The 22,635-nt window shown below is 36.4% G+C and overlaps 1 protein-coding gene across 5 annotated transcripts in view; it reads left to right on the plus strand.

Moving 5' to 3' along the window:
• Nucleotides 1-22,635, plus strand: part of pard3aa (par-3 family cell polarity regulator alpha, a) — a 481,810-nt gene that overhangs the window by 239,186 nt on the left and 219,989 nt on the right. For all 5 annotated transcript variants that reach the window (XM_058764715.1, XM_058764717.1, XM_058764713.1 and 2 more), the window contains 4 exons: nt 1,289-1,414; nt 5,218-5,567; nt 13,139-13,278; nt 14,777-14,905. In XM_058764715.1, coding sequence (XP_058620698.1) covers nt 1,289-1,414; nt 5,218-5,567; nt 13,139-13,278; nt 14,777-14,905 — 745 coding nt within the window. The remainder of the gene's footprint in view (nt 1-1,288; nt 1,415-5,217; nt 5,568-13,138; nt 13,279-14,776; nt 14,906-22,635) is intronic.

Raw genomic sequence — 22,635 nt, forward strand, 5'->3', positions numbered from 1 at the left:
CAAAAGTTCAAGATCAATGGGATGTGTTTTCTTTTTTGCTTCTTTCTAGATTTGATAAAGGTGACACGGTGCCGTCTATCACTATCTCTTATTCCTTCTTTAATCCTTTTTGAATATGAACTATATACAATGTTCGTGACTGTCTAATCTTTTCATGAAAGGATGCAGAGGACACACAGGTTTGCTTTTCTGCATGTGATTGTAAATATAGTTCTGTGCCTTACAAGTTTTTACCATGATCACCACAGTTTCCACCAAAATAATGTTACTCATATTTTTCTTAAAACAAAAAACACTGGGAACTTGATTTAATAATAATAATAATAATAATAACAATAATAACAACAATAATAATGTTATTATTATTATTATTATTATTATTATTGTTATTATTATTGATGGACAACTTATAGAAATTATCAAACCTATTGAAGGAGAAGCTTTATAAAGAAGATACCATATTTTCTGTAAGTGTAGTACAGTAATATTAATAATAATAGTAATATTGATAATAATAATAATAATAATGATGATAATAATAATAACACTAAAAGGGTCATTAAATCATTTGAATTTAATAATAATAATAATAATAATTATTATTAATTATTATTATTAGTAGTAGTAGTAGTATTACGCCATATTATTTTATTATGATCCTGTACTGTAATTACTATGTAAATAATAATATATTTAATAATTATGTATTTATGTAAATATTGTGTCATTTATTTTTATTATTATTATTATTATTATTATTTATGTCTAACTTACAGAAATTATGAAAGGTACTTACACTTTTATAATTAAAAATATATATATTTAAAAAATAATTATACACACTGTATATATATATATATATATATATATATATATATATATATATATGTATATATGTATATATATATATATATATATATATATATATATGTATATGTGTATGTGTGTGTGTGTGTTTTATTTAATACAGCAATAATAATAATAATAATAACAATAATAACTAGAATTTTTGTGGAAGCTGTGTTTACCATAGTAAATATTTGTATCACTCTGAGCTACAGGAGCCTCTGATTCCTCAAAACAGCATGTACAGCTTGCATTACATTTAAAATCCATTGATTTTAATTGCATAGTGCCATTAAATGGAGCTAACTGTGCGCTCTTTGCTGGCTCATGGTTGAAGCTGTGCATCTGAGTCCGGCTCTGACAGTAATGTGTGGTGTGTCTGATCTGGGAACAGCGCTGACACTGAGCTCAATGTCACTAATGTGTGCTGTGACTGTTCCAGGACGCTGGGTTTGTTAGTGAAGAGGCTGGAGAGGGGCGGGAAGGCGGAGCGGGAGGCTCTGTTCCAGGAGAACGACTGTATCGTCCGGATTAATAACGCAGACCTGCGCAACATCCGATTCGAACAGTAAGCCCCTCTCTGGAGGAGACGCAGAGACCGTCTTTATGCTTGATCCTTTCAACCTCTGTCCTTTCCACACTTTCATGAGCTTTCACTTTTCCTCAGAGCTTTGAAAGTCTTGCCATCAGCCTTTCATCTCATCTCTCTCTAACTAAACAAAGCAAAACATCTCTGTTTAAAGTTTACAGAAGTTGTTTGTGGATCAGTCGCAGAAGTAGAGGTTATCGTGAGGTTTGATTACAAATCTGTCTTGAATTCCTTGAAGGTTCATGCAGTGTGATAATCTATTAAACTTCAACTTTCATAGCTCAAAACTCCCTCCTCTGTTCAAAATGTCTATTTATTGAAATTTACCTGCAAAAACTTGTTCGAAATGTCTGCTGTTATTGAATATATGAACTCATGTCCACCCACAATCAGACATTAACTCTTTCCCACATTGAATTTTCCAGCTTTCCGTGTTTTTACTGTTATGCGATAGGAGGCTCTATTGCAGATCTTCTGAAAGAGTATTGTATGTCTAGATCAAAACACGGTGAAGAAGAAGCAGAAACAATCGATTGCGTGTGTAAGTGGATGCATATGTAAAATAACGTGATCATCAAATATTAAACAGCATACGGTATATGCTAATATAATATAATAATAATAGCATAATCAAAACTGACTAACGTTACCAAATGAAATGTCGACCTAGGAAGTGGTTTAGGACTGAGCAAGCTTTGGCGGTGTTGATGAAAGCGACAAAGATGTGAATGTCTTGTTTTTTTTTTTTTTATGAAACTTGCTGATAAAAGAGAGTGCTTGATTTTTATTTTTATTTATTTTTTTTTTTAATTAAATTCTTTATTTTGACATAATGCATGTTCAGACATTTATACAACAACATTTTCTGGGGGCCATTAAAATTGTATGAACATTATCAAAATGCTAGGGTGGCTGGCAACAAACAAACAAAAACAAACAATCAAAACAAAACTAGCAAGTGATAGATTTATTGATAATTTATAGATTATAGATTTAATTTTCTTATTATTTCTAAAATCTTCTGAACCAAAAAATGTACGGTATAAGTATATTCAATTTGAATCACAATCTTTTTTGTTCAGCATCATGTTTAGTGCGTAAAAATGTAAAGTAGATGTGTCTACAATAACAGGTATGCAGGGAGGGAAGGAATTGTTTTTTTTTTGTGTTAATTTTATTTATTTATTTATTTTTAATAAAATCAATTATTTAGAGATGCTTTTGAACCATTAAAATTGAATCCAGAAAACTAACGGGAAACAGAATTTGGTAAAAATAAAACTAATTAAAAAAAATTAATAAATTCACATGGCCTTAATTGTTTTTCTTTTAATAAATTGCTGGTAAATTGTAGTTTCATGATTTAAATTAATCAGACATGATTTTTTATTAATACAGTTTAATTTAACTATTAAAACAGAGTTTAGAAAAATGTAAACATAAAAAAAAAATTGGAATTCAGAAAAATAAAAGCAGGGGAAAAAAATAAATAAAATAAAATGGAATTTGGGAAATAATAAAACAGATTGCATATTGCCCTAAAACAACTCCAAGAAAGAGAAAAGATGAGGATATTGCTTGTAGGTAGAGTTTCCTTCCTCATTTATCATCGAGCGCTTCCTTTGGCCCAGTCTCGAGCGGCTCGGCCTGGTCCAGATGATTGTACGTGGCAAGATGAGAGCAACTCTGCTGCAACAGGAGAATGAATGGCCGGGGTTCGCCACAGGGCACAGAAAGGGCACAGCTGCGGGATAATTCATAATCTCATCTAAAACTAATTTACATACATCATTCAGTCCGCTTACACAAACCCAACACCACAAGTTAATTTCCCCAGTGTCCCAAAGCATTATTATGTTTTAATTGCTTGGCTATATTTTTGCATGAGACCATATATACGCACGAGCTTTCGCCGCTAGTACAAATACACAAACCCAACGGGTCAAGGATTAAACACGACCTTGCGAATTACATACACATCGGGTCGATAATGTGAGTGTAATACATATTAGATATTAGGGCCTTTTGTTCTTGGTATATATTGGCGTCCCTCAGGGTTATCCCTTAGTTATCTGTAAACAAACTTGCGGTTTCCATGCTTGCGAAGTCAATTCACAAGAGAGTGACGTTTTAATCTGCATCTGCGTTGTCGTCTTTTTCTTTCTCACAGCTGCTGGATTCATACGGACCGATGTTTTCTTGATCTCGCTCCCTCTGTTTCTTGATTGTGCTCCATGTGGAGTTATAATTCATAACGGTATTCTAATCTTATTGGATTGTTTGCATGGGTAAATATTTATCAGCGGTTGATCTAACGCAATGTAATGATGCCTTGATGGAGTCATTTGTTATTCAATCAGACAGAGGGAGTCGCGTGATTAGCCGCGTGTCACCGCTTCGCTCGTCTGCTCGTTCGTTTGGAGGAGGGCGGGGCTACATTTGCATAAAAATAGATGGGCGTCCCTAAAGCGAGGCGCTGTTTGCTCTCTAGATTCAGAGGTTGATCTAATGAAGAGTTTATTGAGACGGAAATAACTCCCTGGTTCTTATGTTAAAGGAGTAAACAGCGGCGTACACGACTGCCGAGCTCGTTTTTCTCTGCTGTTTCGTGGTTTAAGTTTCTGGGTCAAACTATCTATATGCAAAATAGCAGCATTAACCTTCAGTCGCGATGTACTTGTTGGTTGTTTATAGGAATAGTTCACCAAAGAAACTGAAGATTCTGGCATTGTTTACTCATGTTCATGTTGTTTTAAACTCCACTCCAGTAAATGGGGACTGGAGCTTCCAATCTCCAAAATTGACAAAAAAGCATAAAATTGGTGCAGTGTATTTTAAGCCATTTCTAGTGTGCTGTGTTTTGAAGTCATATGATTGCTTTATGTGAGGAACAGACTGAAATGTAAATTATTTACTAAAACTCTTCTGCTTTTGCCATGGTTTTCGATCTTTCTTGTATAATTTCATATTTGCTATTTCAAGATGCATCATGATGATGAATAAATTACATTTTGGTTTATTTTATTTTATTTCAACAAAGATGGTTAAAAGTGACAGTACATCAGCTCTGATCACAGGAATAAATTACATTTTATTATTTATTCACATTAAATACAGTTATTTTAAATTGTAAAAATATTTCACAATATTACTGTTTAATAAATGCAGCCTTGGCGAGCAGAAAATACTTTTTGGGCCGGACCCAAAAGTTATATATAGCATATGTACTAATTTCAGAATATCTTTATGTAGTTTTTTGAGTGAATAAGGAATGCAAATAAATAAATAAATAATTTGGGGTGAACTATTCCTTTAAAAAAAAAAAAAATCACTGTATACTATAAATAATGAGTGTTTGTTTCTAATATGCATCAGCTACTTCTAAACCACTCCATCATATACATGATCACTTCATTGATTTAGACTAATCCAGGTTTTTTAGTGTTCCTTTTCCGTATCTTGTAGGTCTGATGGACTGCAGTTTTTGTCCTCCATGTGGCACACTTATGAAAACAGATCCCGCTTCCTGCCTCTAATACGTTTCACTGCTTCCTCCCCAAGGCTTTGCGATTATGGAAATGGCAGATAATGTGAATTAACCTTGTTTCCAACTGTACTAGTACAATTAGCCAGCGATTAAGCAAGCCGACCTTTTGACCTCTGCATGTGCTCTGCTTTTAACAACCCCAGTACTTAGGATGAGCCTGTTCAGTAATTGACAACGAGATACATCCTTACTGAGACACGTGTGTGTGTGTGTGTGTGTGTGTCTCTCTCCTCAGGGCCCAGAATTTGTTCAGACAGGCTATGCGTTCTCCACTCATCCTGTTCCATGTGGTTCCAGTGGTGAAGAAAGCCCAATACGAGCTGCTGTCTCAGAACGAGCTGGGTCTTCAGGCCGCTCCGAGCCTCGGGGACAGGGCCAGTCTGGTGGGAGGAGGTGTGGACTACAGCCCGCGGAGAATGTCCAAAGCTGATTCCACCCTGGGCTATCCCACGTTACCGCACCTAGCAAACCCATCAAACAAGACCCTGCTGGGCCCCATCCAGCACTCCAGACCCACCAGTGCCGCCTCCTCTGTGGGCTACTCTAAAAAGATTGGCCGCAAGTTCAGCGTCCAGCTGAGGAAAGGTACGGTTACACAAGTCTCATCATACTGACTCACAGCGCGTCAAGGTTACATGACCTCTCGTATGAGTGCATTTACCTAGTTAATTGAAATATCCCACAATGTCAGATTTGGTAGAGCACTGATGGGCGGACCAGATGCAGTTTGTGGACTTTTACAAATCTGCAGTGATTTACAGAATTAACAAACAAAGGCCAAGTAAAACATAATTTTTTCTCTGAAAAAACAAGTTTTAATATATTTTTAAACAAATAAATAAATAAATAAGTTGTGTGTAATTTTGTTAGTCTGGAAAACAAGTTAAATGCACGGTCCAGTGTTATTTTAGTATTGTTTATGTATTATTACAGTATTAATATTAATATTTTTATTAGTATGTTTATGATATTTTGTAAAATTTTATCATTTAACTTTTCATTATAATTTAAGTTTTAGAAATTTTATGTTTTTCACTTTTTCAATTTATTAAATTAATTTTGTTTATTACTATTGTATTTAGCTTTCCTTTATTGTTATTTCAATATTAGTTTTAATCATTTTAGTTCTTCAACTTATTATTATTATTATTATTATTATTAAGCATTATTTATGGCATTGTATACAGCATTATTTTAATCACTAGTTTTTGTTTGTCAACAACAACACCACTGATATGGCCAATAGAATGTAAACCCACACTCATGTATGTGTTGAACATTTAATTTCAAACCATTGACTTTAATAATGATCAAATTGGAACAAATTCAGAAGCACACGATTCTCTAGAATGCCATTGTATGGCATCACATTAAGATCAATTTTAACTGAAATAACCAAAGCCTTTAATTAGACTCTGATGTCCAGATGCTTTTGGCCACTGAATATTCAAGAAATGCTCTCACACGAGACACCTTATTGACTTATTTATCGAAACGCCCTTGCAATAAAAAATAACATAGAACGTGCATTTATTTATTTATTTATTTATTTGTTTGTTTGTTTGTTTTCCTCTGAAGTTGCCTCTATTTTCTGCTGTTTTAATAGCTGATGCTATCTGTGCAAACGGCGGTGTATCTTTTCCGCTGTAGCGACTAGCATTGTGTAACTAATGCAGTTAGTACTTCAAAGGACTCTATCTGCTATTGTCAGGAAGTGCGGATGCAGCTTCCTCTCAGACTCACGTACGGCTCCAAATCCTATTCGTTCTGCACGGCAGCCGCGTCTCAGCATTTCACACCGCGGGACAACTGGAAATGTCTATCAGAGATACCACAAACAGACACAAACGCACGCATGTTTATGCATAAACCAAGACGTCTGAGGAATATCTATAACTGTGCACGCAGCAGCGCCTCTGATCTCAACTAGCGACGGCTTTTGAAATAAAACGCTAGAAACTTTGTGCTTCTCTGATGCTGTTCTCCCTCCCCTCTTTGTCACCCTGTCCTGGTTTCAGAGATGGCGTAATCACACGCTCCGGCTTGTTTAAATGAAAGAGCAAAAAGAAGTTTCTTTGTCAGCGAGCTTGTCACATTGGCATCTATTAGGTTGACGCAGCAGGAGAGCGAGCGGTACAGACACAATTAAATCCTGACAACAAATGGGCCGGGCTTCAGCACGGTGTGAAATATGGAGCGGGTTGGGGAGGGCTAGCCTTTAATTGAAAAGACAAGCACGGGTGAAAGAGGGAGGTTTTTAGCTGTCGCATGCTGGAGTGTCTGTTAGGTGTTATTTAAGAGCACAATGTGTCTTTGCAGGCTTTTTGGGCTGTGGTATTTATAGAAGAGAAAGTAAACTGACTGTCCTTCCAGTATCTAGTATTGTCGTAGTACTGGGATGCATCCTAGTTAGTGAAACAGAAGTACACTTTGACATAGTTTTCAAAAACAGTACTTATTACACAAATAATATACTTTAAATTAATATACTTAAGTGTCAACTGAATGTAATGTTTTCAGACATTTAATTGCATGTTAATGGCAATTAAATGAAAATGCATTATAGTTTAAATCTTAATTAAATGGAATAATGGCTTATGTTTTAAGTGTTTTTTGATGCACTTAAATAGCACATGTTTATATGTAATTTCATAATTATGTTGGCTTTGAAATATGGTTAAAGTGCACTGACAAGCATTTGTGGTAAACTATACTTTAATGGCATTTCTATACTTGTGTGTCATGTATTTAATTGTATTTGTAATCACGCATTTTGTAATGATTAGGTTGCAGTTTAAATGTAATAACAAACTAGTTAAAATTGACATGTGCTTTAGTATGTTAGTCAACACATCAAAAACAGTGTACAGCTTTGAAGCACAATAAAATAATATTTAAAAAAAAAAGTAAAACATTTCATTTCACATTATTACAAAGTGCACGTTTTAAAATTATACTTAAAAGTGGGTTCAGAAACTAGAAAGTGTCTCTCTATTTAAGTCCACTTCAGTGGCCTTTTATTTCATTAATAAATACTATTCACAAGGTTATTATTAATTATTTCAGTTAGTTATCAAGGCAACATTTCTAATTTCAGGGGATTTCATCCAATATTTTTATTTTATTTTATCTTTTATTCTTTTCATTTCAGTTAGTTGCCAAGGCAACATCTCCACATTTTTTTTTTTTTTTTTTATTTAATTTAATTTATCTTTTTTTATTTTTTATATCCCATTAGCATGCATCCAGTTAAATTTTAGGTTCAAATATTTAAAAACCGCTGTGATAGCTTCAGTCTCTCAGTTTTTGTTGCTTTTCTAAACTAAATTAATTCAAAATCTTGTCACAAACTCTTCTGTGGTTCAAGGGGTTGTGGGTAATATTACCTATGGAAGCATGCATAAATATGAAGAGATTTACCAGACACTGCACCATCTGAGCATGTCTGGCATACTGTTTTCAACTTAAACCTCATAGTATTCAAGACACACATATTCTAATCTTGTTTACTATGTAGGGTGGGTAGTTTGTAAATTGGGACACAGCCCTGGCTAGCAGGCCTCTCTGGAAAACACTAGCGCATGCAGCAGCCCTGAATCCAAACACTCTTCGCTATCAGTCCATCTTCTGTGATTGGCAGAGATCGAGAGAGAGACAGAGAATGAACAAGCAGCAGATGTTGAGCGCTGCGGTTCTGGCACGCGTGCTGGACTGAGCCGAGTGTGTTACAGGCTAAATACAGCAGATCCTTCAGCGTTTACCAGCACACGCTCTGACGAACACTGAAGGCTTGCTCTCTGCCCGGGACGCTCTCCGTCTCCTCCCGTTTCCAGTGAGTTTTGGAAATATTGACCCTCGTCGAGCCCGTTCAGTCCGTCAGAGCTCTCTCAGATTGCCTTCAGTTCGTCGGTGCCAGCCGAGAGATTTATTTGCTCTGGGCACTTTACTAGCAACAAATAAAAAAAACCTTCTAGATTTATGAAAAACAATGTTGTCTTTATATCAAATTCAAGTTTGGTTCAGTGACAGGTGCACAGCTGACATAAAATAATGCATCTAATGCTGTTTATACTCAAGGTTCATTCTGCTGAAGTGACTGTAGCGCTGAATAGCTCAAACTCTGTGCTTTTATAGGCTTTTTTAAACACATCAGTCAAAATGTAATGTAAAAAAATATAATTTTATGCCTCCTACGCTTTTTTTTTTTTTGGAGGTCTGTCCCCTGCTTTTTCCAACTCTTTTCTAGCTGGATTTAAATGCTTGAAGTTGTGTTCCTGGGTTACATGTTAACTCTATTACCATATTAACTATATTGTTTAATAATAATAATAATACATTGTATCTGTCTGTCTTTCTTTCTTTCTTTCTTGGTTGGTTGGTTAAAAGGGGATGATCTTAATCTTTTTTCTCAGGGGAAAAAAGTTACTTTTATCCTGTTTCTACAATGTTCTGATATTTTAATGGAAAATAAGACAAATATGATTTATTTCTCCACCATGTGGATGTAGGGTTTTCTGTTCTCCCACTGGAGCTTCACTCATTTAAAGTCTTCCTCCTCCTTCCATTAGTCCATTTATCTTTTTTTTTTGGTTATGATAGTCTTAAAATAGTATTTTAAGAGGTCTAAGACCACACCGTCCTCTCTCATTTGTCTTTTCCTCCCTCTTTCTCTTTCAACCCCTGATAAATTAATGGATTGCAGAGAACATTTTCCTAATTTCTTCCTCAAGCTGTAATTTTCTGTACTGCCTTACTTTTTTCTTTTTTTTTTAGCTTTAAGACTTTGGCACAGTTAAAAAGACAACATTTTTATTATCTTTCTCTCACATAATCCAAATAAAATCTGAGTAGAGACCATGCCACATCCGTGATTAATTAGTGCGGGGCTATTAGTGTTCCGTCACTGTAATTACTTGATTGTAAGCAGTTAACAACTGAATGTCCTACTGGCCGAAAGTTTGATTGTAGTAATTAGGAGGCATCAGGTGGAGTTTTGGTTATTGACTCTGGCTTCACTTCTCCTGGCTCCGGCCGTACGTCTTGGAACATTTATCCCAGTACCATAACAAACATAAAGCATTGAGAGAAATACAGTTTTGGAGTAGCAGAAATATATGCAGCTTATAAATATTAAACGTTTCTGTGAAACTTGTGTATTATTTAAGTTGTAAAGTTGTTTACATTTTTAGTAGTCTGGGGTTTATGACATGATGATGCTATAGCAAAAACAATGTAAAATAGAATATAACTACACAGAAAACGTTAATACAATATTTTTTTTACACTAAAATCATACTAACACACACATTGTTTACATCTTGTAGCTGCACGGTTGAAACTGTATTTCAACATTTTCAAATTGGAAATAGAATTTTAATGATTAAAAATGGCACATACAATGGAAGTGAATGAAGCCAGTTTATGGAGCTGCAGAAATAGGAAGCCAATAAATTTATAAAATGACTTGCGTTTATTCTTCTATTAAACTTGTTTATTTTAAAGTTGTAAAGTTTATTAAATTATATATTTCTTAGTAATTTATGGTTTATGATATGGCAATGTTTTATTATTTTCAACACTAAAATCATACTAACACACACATATTGTTTATGGATTGTAGCTGTACTATTGAAACAGTTTTTTAATGTTTACAAACTGGAAATATTTTTTTAACTTTTAAAAATGTCACAATGGAAATGAATAGGGGTCAATTTTCAGAGTAGCAGAAATGTAAAGCTTATTAAAAAAAAAAAAAAAAAGTTGTAAAGTTGCTTAAATCATGATTTTTAGACTTTAGATTTTCTGACGTCATTGGAAAATTGGATATAACTTAGAAATTAACAAATAAATGGTTAATAAGTTTTTTTTTTTTTTTTTCCAACCACTGAAGTCACAATAATGGGCATATTGCTTTCGTCTTGTGGCTGTAATATTGAAACAGCATTTTAATATTTACAAATTAGTCCCATTCACTTCTCTTGTAAAGGTGTGGTTACTTTAGCCAAATTTTGTTGAAATTTCATGGGCAAAAAATGTCCATTCGTCTAGTGTTATTAGTGTATCTCATGTATGAAGAGAAGTCACAGAAATCACTTTTAAACCAAGCAGCTTTCTGTCAACATGACTAACTTAAACCTGTTTTTTCGCCTCATGAAGTTCCATATTGCACCGATTTCTATTGAAATGAATGGATTTTGCCTGTGAAAATTTGAAAAATCTCAAGTCCCTCATTTTCGTTATTAAAAGAGGCACAAGCTGAACTAAATTTGTTGTTATGCCACAAGTGTTGATTTATTGAGCATAACTTGCATTGATGCTGGAATATTGCATTTAACCTGTTGAAAAATTCCCTTTTCGGGCACAACCCATGAACACGACATATCCTAGATATGATATAAGCGAACTCAGACAGTCCTGAGGGCTACAAATGTGTCTCCAGATAAAAATACGTGTCCGACCTATCAGTCTCTCTATCTCCCCCACTGCCTTTTCTTTTACCATTACAGCTGTTGTTGGGATGATAAGGTCAACCTTACTGATCCCTGTGTGTCCCGGCCATTACTCTTTCTCTGCGCTTCTCCTGCATCTGCCTATTCGTATTCATTTGGCACTCCCAAAAAGGTCATTTTGTGGACAGGGAGCAAATTGCTGCGCATACCCCGCGTATGAGCCCCTAACTACATTTTCCAGGATTTACTAACGTCTGTGGCGAGCTGTAAAGCTCAATTTGCCTGATGCATGTGCACATCAAGACCCTTCAAAGCCTGGGTTTGAAGGGAGTTGGCCTGCTTCTGAATGAGGAAAAGCAAATGTCTACAGCGTGCGTTGTGGAGGAGCTGGCGTGACGACCCGAGCATGCCATGTTTAGGCCCTCTAGATTTGTAAAGCGTGTGCCGCTGAAACGCACGGGGCTAAATCTGAAGTCACGCTGCGGTTGTGCCGCGCACACAGATGGGTTTGAAACGTTTAATTAGGGTGGCCTGTGTTGCCATATGCTTGGGCTTTGCCTGTGTAATTTGTATTTGTGCACACAGGCGGTCGTGGAACACAGTTTTTTTTATTTTTCCTCTATAACCTTAAAAGACATAAAAATATACATCTGATGGATTTCAGATTAGTTATTAGATACAGTAGACTTGAGCAGGACTGTAATTTTACTGCGGACGATATGCAATCCTTGTCAAATATAGAATTCATGAAACGTTTGCAACACGTTTGAAATTAATACTTTTATTCAGCAAGGAAATTGATCAAAAGTGACAGTAAAGGCATTTAAAATGTTACAAATAAGTTCTATTTTAAACAAATGCTGTTCTTTCGAACTTTCTATTCATCAAAGAATTCTAAAAATAAATGAAATGCATCACAATTTCCACAAAAATATTGTGCAGCACAACTGTTTTCAACATTGATAATAATCAGAAATATTTCTTGAACAGCAAATCAGCATATTAGAATGATTTCTGAAGAATCATGACACTGAAATAAATTACATTTTACAACACATTCATGTAGAAAACAGCTATTTGAAACTGTAATAATATTTAGTATTTTTAATTAAGAAAAATGCAGCCTTGGTGATCATACTACTTTGAAAAAATAAATAAATAAATAAAAAAATTAAAATAATAATAAAAAAAATATATATTTCTTATATTTCTGAGCATATAAGTGTTTAAGATAAAGAAAAATTAAAATCCTAAACAAATTTAAAACAAGTTATTTGATATATTTTTTTAATTGATGTTGATTTTATATGGCTATATGATATAACTGAAATAAAAAATAATCAAAATTAACTTTCTTTTCCAACCATGAGATATTCCAAATCTTGTGAAAAACAAACAAACATAATATTATATACATAACAAAACTACTAAAACCAACATGAAGTGAAAATGAAAACTGAAAATATAAAAATAAAAGCCTTTTTGGACGTTCTTAAAAAACATTTTCAAGAAAAGTTTAAATAAAATTAAATATAGAGAATAATAATAATAATAAATAAATAAATAAATATTAAAATGTGGTGTAAAAAAAGTGACATTTTACAACTTAAAAAGGTCAGATTATCCTCCCAGACTGTCATTGTTTGGTCTATAAACAGACTCTATGGTTCATTTACACATGTATTGTTTGTTATTTTGGTGTTGCAGGTCCGGAGGGCTTGGGTTTCAGCATCACCTCCAGAGACGTCCCGATTGGTGCTTCCGCCCCCATATATGTGAAGAACATCCTCCCGCGTGGAGCCGCCATCCAGGACGGCCGTCTGAAGGCCGGAGACCGGCTGCTTGAGGTGAGAAAACCTGGAAGCTGTTGAGAGCGATGAGTCACATCACACGGCCTTCACTTCCTCTTCCTGTTCACAGCTTCCTGAACATATACCATATACAGCTTTTCTCATGCCTTTCTTATGTTAAAAACCCAACAAACATCTTGCGCATCATACAGAAGGTCCAACGACGACTTGTTTTCTGGATGATTTCCCCCCTTAGTCCCTTCTGCTTGGTCTATCGGAGGCAAGATGTCCATTGTTTTCCTCTCTCCCCTGTGAGAAGCACTTTCCTTTTTAGTTTGGGAGGGTAAATGACGTTAATAAAAGAGAATGGACAAAAAGAACTCTAGCTGATGGCTGATTTACAGTGACAGCCAATCAACAATGGCCATTTCATTTAGAAATGGAGCAGGACACCTGCAGGCTCTCATGCCAGATGCTACCGTGGAGCCAGAACGTCATCCATTTGGCTTAACAAACCCTGATTCATCGCTTTAATGGAGTCGAGGCCTTTCAGAGTGCTTTCGCTTCACCCCTTGCCTTTATGTTGCCATAGAAATATCAGGACAGTACTTCCTGTTGTCATGGTCACAATAATTCGACTGCAATTAATTGTAATGCTTGATCGGATATAATTACACAGAATATAATTCAGGTTTTATTTGTTGCTTTATTAAACTCGCTTTCAGATGACTCTGTAATGTCAGATTTGACAGCAGTGGCACTTTTGCACAGGTCAAGCTTTTTAATATGATGTTCAAACCTGTTCAACCAATGATTATGTGTGTGTGTGTATATATATATATATATATATATATATATATATATACACACTTTTTATAAATTTGATTAGTTTTTGTTTTTAAAACATGTCTATATAGTTTATTATTATTATTATTATTATTATTATTTTCAGTTTTAGTTTAATTTTAGTAGATCAAGTTAAACTAAATGAAAATTAAAAATATTGCCTTGGCAACTAGCTGAAATAAAATAAGTTTTATTATATTTTATTTTTTTATTTTTTTATTTAAAGTTTAATTTATTTCAAGTAATTAAAATATATTTTTTTTATGGCTTTAATTTTAGTTTTAGTTAACTATAATAACCCTGCTGCTAACTGATATAAATAAGTTGAAGTACTAAAATTTCTAGAACTAAAACTGAATTAAAAATTATTTAAATTGAAAATATATTAAACAACTAATAAAAATGACAAATGCAAATAACAAAATTATTAAAACCTAGACTAAAATGAAAACTGAAAATATATAAAACTAAATAGTATGTAAATAATAAAAAAAAATAACGTGTGATTAAATATGTGTGTGCATACTTATTTATTATTTTAGAAAATGTTTTAGAAATTTTTGTGATTGGTTTAGTGCATACGGTTTACAAAATAAAAAATTGGCGAAAAATACATTGACGAAAACGGATTTGTTGTTAAGACAAAAAAATGAGCCTTTTGCTGTCAGATCTTCATGTTTCTGATGTTTTCTGTGTCGTGTGGCTGTAGGTTAACGGAGTGGATCTGAATGGTAAGACTCAGGAGGAGGTTGTGGCTCTGTTGCGCTCGACTCCCATGGGAGGCACTGTAGGTCTTCTCATCGTCAGACAAGAGGACACTTTCCTGCCCCGCGAAGTGGTGAGTCACATGCTCGCACTCCCACACACACACCTAAATGTGCAACCATCTTAAAATGGCTTAACAATAGCCATAAATGGTCTCTCGATATCACACAGAGTTCATATAGCACCATGAAATGGCCTCTTCAACTCTTTCCCTGCCTCTGGCCTATTTAGGTCACATGTGTGCCATAGAGGCAGCTGCCACCCGCCTTAACTCATTTTGAAGTCATTATTATTTCCATAATAGATAATTCAGGAGTGCAGATGAACTCCAGGCTGCCTTGACATTTGTATGCAGATTTTTTTTTTTCTTGGTCGACATTCCATAAAGATGCTTCTGTATTGAGCCAGTGCTGAAGGTTCCCATTGGGAACAGATCTCAATGATCTGTTGTTTACGGCATCAGTAAAATCACTTCTTTGCACTTAGCAGTGTTGGTGACAGGCAGGTTTTTTGAAGTCTAAGCCCTGATATATGAATGCTTCTAGCTATGCAAGCTTGATTTGTTGCAAAATGCATTTGAAGACAAATTTGAATGCAACACAAGCATGCATTGCATTCATAAACTGACCATAGAGGTTTTCTTCTACAGTCAGTTGTAGCTCTTTTAGATCAAGGAGAGAATCATGCTGAGCAAGATAGTCCAAGTTAGTTAATGTTCATATGTATATAACTAGTTAAAGCTAATTACATTTTTAGCTACTAGCTACCTGTATTTGAGGGCAACCATGTCTCCTATCAAAATTTTTAAAATCAACATTGTGTGCTTTCGGCGGGACTATGTCAACACAGGCTAATTGCAAAAATGTGTCTCTACCTACATTTTTGCAAAAATTCAAAAACGTACCAACAGGCCTACACACATTTCACTGCAGTTTCCAGCTGAAATGAACAATAGTGGCAGTAAAACACAGACAACTTTTGTTCTTTTTCATGCAAATTATGATTACAGCTGCAGATTGTCAATTAATGATGACTTGATTTCATGCAGTTCCTTGCACAATACTATGTTATGACCGCAAAACATTTTTACCATAGCACATGATTTGTAAACTAATACAATTTGATGTTTGCATTGCATAACCAATTCCATATGGCTTTTCTAATGTAGTAAACTTGCTCTGTAGCGCACCCGGTACAGCATTGCACTTACGAGTTCAATGAAACACGAATCACAGTAAGTCTTTAAGAAACTTGTAGAAATAAGCTAAAAAGCCACTGTTGCTTTCAGCAAATGCATTTTTATCTCATGTTTGCTTGTTAACACTGAATTGTAGGTTCTATGGGGGGGGGGGGGGGGGGTATTGCATTCCCCAATGCAATACAGCATTAACAATTTAGCGCAACTTACAGGATGTTTCATTTCTGAAATGTCATGATGGATATAACGACCAACATAATAAAACATTGCCAGATTCATGTGTTTCTAGTTTAGATAAAAATTGAACATGCTTTTAGATTTTCCACTTTGAAAGTGTCACGACATAGTTTTTCAGAGAAGTCACCACAGGACTGGGTTGGACTATGTTTTTGTCAGCCAATTGCAGAGTGTTTAGGAATCTGCTATTTCTCTTAAAAGGATACACAATACCATAGTTAAAGTACACTTCCAAACCTATCGAAGAGTCCAGCATGCTTTAATGTGCAGCATCTTCATAGAGGCTTTAAAAACACATCCCCGGAAGCGAGTTCAAACGCAGGCTGATTGATTTTGGACTTATTTAAGCTTGGGGTGATTGAGAGTGGGTGAAGATGAGGTTTGACTTCCTTTCTCTGGCTCCGGCAAGATTTGATTAAAGACACCATCATGAAGACACAGTTTCACCAAGTCTCCCGCTCCACCTCGTTTCTCATCAACTCCCCCTTAAAATTTGGAGTTTAAGACATCAGAACGACAGGGGTGGGAAGAGAGAAAGCGAGGGAAGAGATAAACTGTTGGACGCTTCATTACTCTTATTGTCACATTAACATTCAGGAGGCTCCGGCTTCTCAACGCACCCCATTCAGGCATTAAAGGATCTCAATAATCCATACAAGTATGTTCATAAAAATCAGATTACAAACGCATCGCTCTACTGCTGACAGTTATTGCAAATAAAGTGGAGAGAGAGAGGACAGCGGAGGGTTATTGATGCTATTTTGTAGGTCTGTGTGAGGGAGAGAGCGTGGTGGTTTAATATGATGCTATGGGAACGTTGTCTTGTGAGCCAATCACAGTGCCAGAATATTAACGCATCATCGGGGAAGTTCTAAATCAAAAGACTGAGTGACACACTCTGCCACAGTGACAGGTTACAGTCTAATAAATCAACACAGCAAAGTACTTAGTCTATGCTTTATGATATTCGAATACACAACGCAATTAACGTCAAATTATTATAATGACTTCAAGAGAGAAAGTAACAGAACGGAGGCCTTTTTATGAAACAGGACATAAAAACAAGCAATGCTAACCACTAACATGCTGAGGGATCGTATTTATTTATTTTCATTTATCTGCACGCATACGATTAGCCTCCGAGGCGTCGAGGGAATTGCAGACATTTTACAAAAGCGCGAACGTCAAATGCGGGCTGGCAGAGGCAGTGACTTATTGATAGGGGCGTCAGCTTTAACCTTTGCTCACAGCCGAAGTCTGGTCCTGAGGGAGCCGCAGAAAAATGAGCTTTGATGCCCCCGGCCGGCCCTCGCCCTTTAGAGAAAAAGAGAAAGAGAAGCGAGAGAAGGAGGCCGCACCACGGGCATGTTCAGTGAACTCCAAAGAGACTGTTGAGCCGGAATCGATGAAGCGCTGTCCTTGGAGTGTGGCTGAGGGGCTGGTGTTAGTTGAGTGCAATTATAGGTCATGTGGCACTCAAAGTGCTTTGTGTCATGGTCAGTGTCAGATACTCACGAGATTACTGATCTTTAAACAGTTGTTGCTTGGTTTGCTACTCCTGACAGGTAGATTGAGGCTCATTGACAAATTTGACCCTTTCTGGGTCAGTCCTAGTGAAGTCCTTGCTGTACAGACTACAACCCTTGCTTTTCTTCTCATCTGATGGTGTCACTGTGGTCATTTCAATAAATTACTGAAAGCTAAGAGTCTTTCAGGCCCCAACTAAGCAAGCCAAAAGGCGACAGTGGCAAGGAATCCAAACTCCATCAGGTGACTGTAATGGAGAAAAAAACCTTGGGAGAAGCCAGACTCAGATGGGGGACCAGAAGCGGTGACCAATTCTCCTCTGGCATTCACTTAGGCCAAAGGAGAACTGATCGCCCATCTGAGCGGTTTCTTCCAAGGAATTTTTTTTTTTTTCTGTACCTCAGCAAATCCAACACTTTCTCACTCCTAACTCGTCACATGTGGACGCTTGGTCAGGACACTTTTCACTTTTGTTGGTCAGGCATCACTTTTTAATGCACTGCGTACCCCTTTAGCATCATGCAGGGTACTCTAGGTCTTACTTTCAAATTGATACCTTTGACATCAATACACAGACAGGGCATTAGAAATATATTGCCAAGAAATCATATATTGGGGTATAATGCCATTATGATATATAGTATGATTTTCAATTTAAACATCTACAGTAATTTTAGTTGCATAACTTACATTACACCAATTACTCTATTTAGATTGAGCACCTAACCCAGCCGCTACCCGTAAACCTTACCATTTGTCAATGTAAAACAAAGGATATAACAGACGTATGAAAATATAGTCACAATTTATAAAAGAAATTACAAACATTCAATGACTTCTCACGCTAAATAAATAACTTGCATGAGGAATGATGAATGAAAAATGATCAACGTCCCCAGCCTTAATGTTCAAATCACAAACACATCAAAACTTCCACCTAAAGAAGCGTCAAGTCAGGTTTGATTGCGAAATTCCATTGACTCTTATGTGTTTTATGACCAATTGCATCATGTTAATGTTAAGATTTATCTTTTGAATGAGATATGACTTTGTTAATGTTAACATTTTGTTAAAATTTTGAGCGATTAAAAGCTTTAGTTTCACTCTGTTCCTCACATTAAGATATTATATGGCTTCATAAGACTTGGAATTTAACGTAAGTTGATTATAATACAATTACGTGTTATATATTGTTGAGAATTATTGTTGTGGTTGTGCTTAGGTGCTTACTTTTATAAATGCATGCAAAGAATTAAGTGCGTCTGGATCTGACGCACGAGGCAAACAATTGAGGTAATGGAGTAACCTGCATCTTGAAAAAATTACACTCAAAGGGTACCCAGTGCGTTAAAGTGACGCCAAGGGATCCTGAGCAAGCGTCAATATGTGACAAGTTGGGAGTGAGAACAAGTTGGCAAATCTATCAACAAGTTCATCTTTGGAAGTGGGCCATTGAAGAAGTCTGAAAACTTGTAAATAGGGCTTTGTTTTCTGCAGTTCAATAAAATCCTGTATACACAAATGCTCAGGATTTGTGTAAAGCTAATCAGATTGGATTTTGCAAGAGCTTCATTATGTGTGCCGCATGCATAAAATTGGCCCCAAACAGTCTGTTGGCGCTCTATGGCAGTGACGTCTGAGACTATGGAGCACCTTGCCATCTTAACATTTGCATCAGGTTTGTTTATTTCGGAAATTGGAAGAGAGCCTTGAATATAAACCATTCATTTGTGCTTCAGAACTGAAAAAAGGATGTCAGAGGAGTGCTGAATAGTCAGTGCGGGTGAAGGAATAGGAGAAATGATGAAAGTGGGAGGATCTGGGAGGAGAGGGAGGGAGCGCGACTCAGCGGGAGACAGATAGGCCAGAAGATGGAGAGAGAGGGAAAGAATGAGAGATGTGATAGGCATCTCAGGGAGCCATCAAAAAATCCACTGTGGAGAAAAGACAGGAAAAAAGAGAACTGACAACACCGGCAAGGGAGCAAACGTGTTTTGACAGACATCCTGCACTTGATGAAATCTTACCTTGCCACTTCGGTGAGACACACATTCACGAACACACTCCGAGGCCTGCTGCTGAATTATTCATGTCAGAAAACGCAATTATCCGGCACACTAATGTGGCCAGCGGCGGCGTGAGAGCATTAGAACAACACAACACACACACAAGCAATTCCATCGTGTAAACAATAAGCCCACCACGCTCTTCTGCCGGCTGTCTGGTCTGCACTGGCCGCAATTTATCGTTCCTTTTGATCTCCCAGTGGGCACTGCTGAGAACGCTCAGAAGTTCCGTGTGTTTGCGACCGCTGCTAAGCCAGAGCGATAAGCGGAGATTGTATATCACATCCTTCCCTCCGCAAAATACATAACTCATTGTGAAAACATCAGCAACACCAGGACGAAGGAAACAAAGGAACAAGAGTAAATAGGAATTACCTCCAAAGCTTCAGCTAAAGATGAAGGTGTGTTGATTGACATTAGCATGTTGAGTCAATTAACTGGTAGCATCTTGAGTGGGGATGGACATATGGGGATGCCTTGTTTGGATTTGCTTTTGTTTTGCCTTTTGCTTTGCTTTTGTTTTGGTTTTGTTGTTGCTTTGCTTTTGTTTTGCTTTTTTGTTTCACTTTGCTTTATTCATTTATTTACTTACTTTTTTTTTGTTAACCCAGAATGGACACTCTGCATAGTGACTTCCTTTGTGCTTAACACTCATATTCTTGCATTTGAAAGCAGCTAGATTGTGGGGATGTGCCATGGTTAACTACTAGACTAGTAGTCCAACACTCAGCTAACTGACCAATGAGGTGGACTTTGTTTAGGCCAGGGGTGCCCAACCCTGTTCCTGGAGATCTACCTTCCTGCAGAGTTCAGTTCCAACCCTGATCAAACACACCTGTCTGTAATTATCAAGTGCTCCTTCAGATCCTAATTAGTTGGTTCAGTTAATCAAGGTTGGAGCTGAACTCTGCAGGAAGGTAGATCTCCAGGAACAGGGTTGGGTGCCCCTGGTTTAGGCAAATATCCAACTAGTCGATAATGAAAATAGGTAGTTATGCACATCCCTGAATCCCATGGAATGTGACTAATTGCAAGGAATGGACTAGAAAACATGGTTCTTGAGGCATTTTCACAGTTCAACCTTTTTGTGAATCTTAATTCTCTATCTGATGCTGTTGTACGTAGATTGGCAATATAAAATGGTGCACTCATGGCTCACCCCAAATACTTGTGGCTGATTTATCTGTAGAGCACTTGATAAGCCCAAATTACCAAAATGCACAGCCCTAGTCTTGACTGCAGGAAGTCTCCAATGAGCCTGTTGAATTCTTTCATGGAAAACTTGACAGATATGAATGAAATCTCTCGCAGTTTCGAGTTGGTTTGTTTGGAAAACTTGATCTCAAAGCTTTTTTTTGTACTCTTGAAACTATTTCATATGCATCATTTTCTGGCTCAACTTCCCTGAAAATAGCCCTATGAATGACGATGAGCTTTTTGTATTCATGTTCATATAATACGCCCATCTGTAGTCAATTGGAGCTCTCTCCAAGCTGGAGTTGATGTTCATGACTGTTGCCTTGTTCAAACATACAATAACTGCAACTCAGCTCTTGGCTGCACCAGTCCAATCCAAAATCTCCCAGAACGGTCCAGATGACAGGGTGTACGGGAAACTCGTTTCAGCTTGGCACAGAACAGTAATTAAACACTACATTAAATTCCTCTTCATGACCAGTTCAGACTTTTCACGGATCCATTAGAGGCTGGATCTGCCAAGCTAAGAGAATCTTAATTGCGCAATTAATTTGAACGCTGATGTCTACTGACAGTTGGATTTATGGTGTCTATTGAGGCCAGATCCAGACAAATGTGTGACAGGTTCTATTTTAATACGGCTGATGAGTTGGCTTGATATCCCGCTAGTGATGCCCGTTTTGCCAGTCATCTGAAAATCTGTTGGGTTTTTTTCTGAACTTGTTTCAGAACTATGCAAGTTATTGTTATTGTTGTTTTGTTCCAATTTCTCTCACAGAAGAACGTTTCTATTTTTAAATGTGGTTTGGAAGGAATTTGTGAATGTTAAATTGTTAGGAACTGACAACAACAATCCAACTTTTGTTTCTTCTCAAATGGTCGCAATTATTCACAGCAGATAATATCTTCGTTTCTCAGAATCACTTTGTGCACTCACACTTGCACACTTGTCTTTTCTAGTGCCAACAGAAAGGTCAGATTTCAACATTTCTTTCCTCATGCATCCATATTTGCTTTTAATCCGTTCACTGGATGTGGGAAAGTTTAGTAACTCAAAGGGGGAAGAAATCAAATCAGCATGTTACCTGAACACTAGAGACTGGACTAGAGTTGTTAAATTAGAGATTGCTGGATGTTTTGATGGGAATGGTTGAGAGAGCTCTTTTGTAAGCTCTGGGAAGAAGGAAGTATGTTTGTTCGTGCTCAACAAGTGTCTCTGATTGCCCGCGAGCTGTAGCAATCATTCAAAGGTAGCCTTAAAACACAGACAGCATTGGTGTGTTCACAATGCATACTACCTACTGTTTTTTAGAACTGAGGAACTATAGTATGCTGTATACATACCATGTGCATCCTCAGTATACAGTACATGATCTATCTATATGTTTTGTTTGTTTTCATTGAAAGGATCTGTTCACACAGGACAAATTTTGTGTCCATCTACACTATTGGTTAATTACAAATGCAAAATACAAATGTTAAATGGACATTTTTGCAGATTGTTGCAGTGCATCTCACTGTTTTGAATTTCATAGTGATTGTCAAGTTAAAAAAAGCTTAACTTGAATTCTCTTCCAT

Source organism: Onychostoma macrolepis, chromosome 24, assembly GCF_012432095.1.
Source record: "Onychostoma macrolepis isolate SWU-2019 chromosome 24, ASM1243209v1, whole genome shotgun sequence".
NCBI lineage: Eukaryota > Metazoa > Chordata > Actinopteri > Cypriniformes > Cyprinidae > Onychostoma > Onychostoma macrolepis.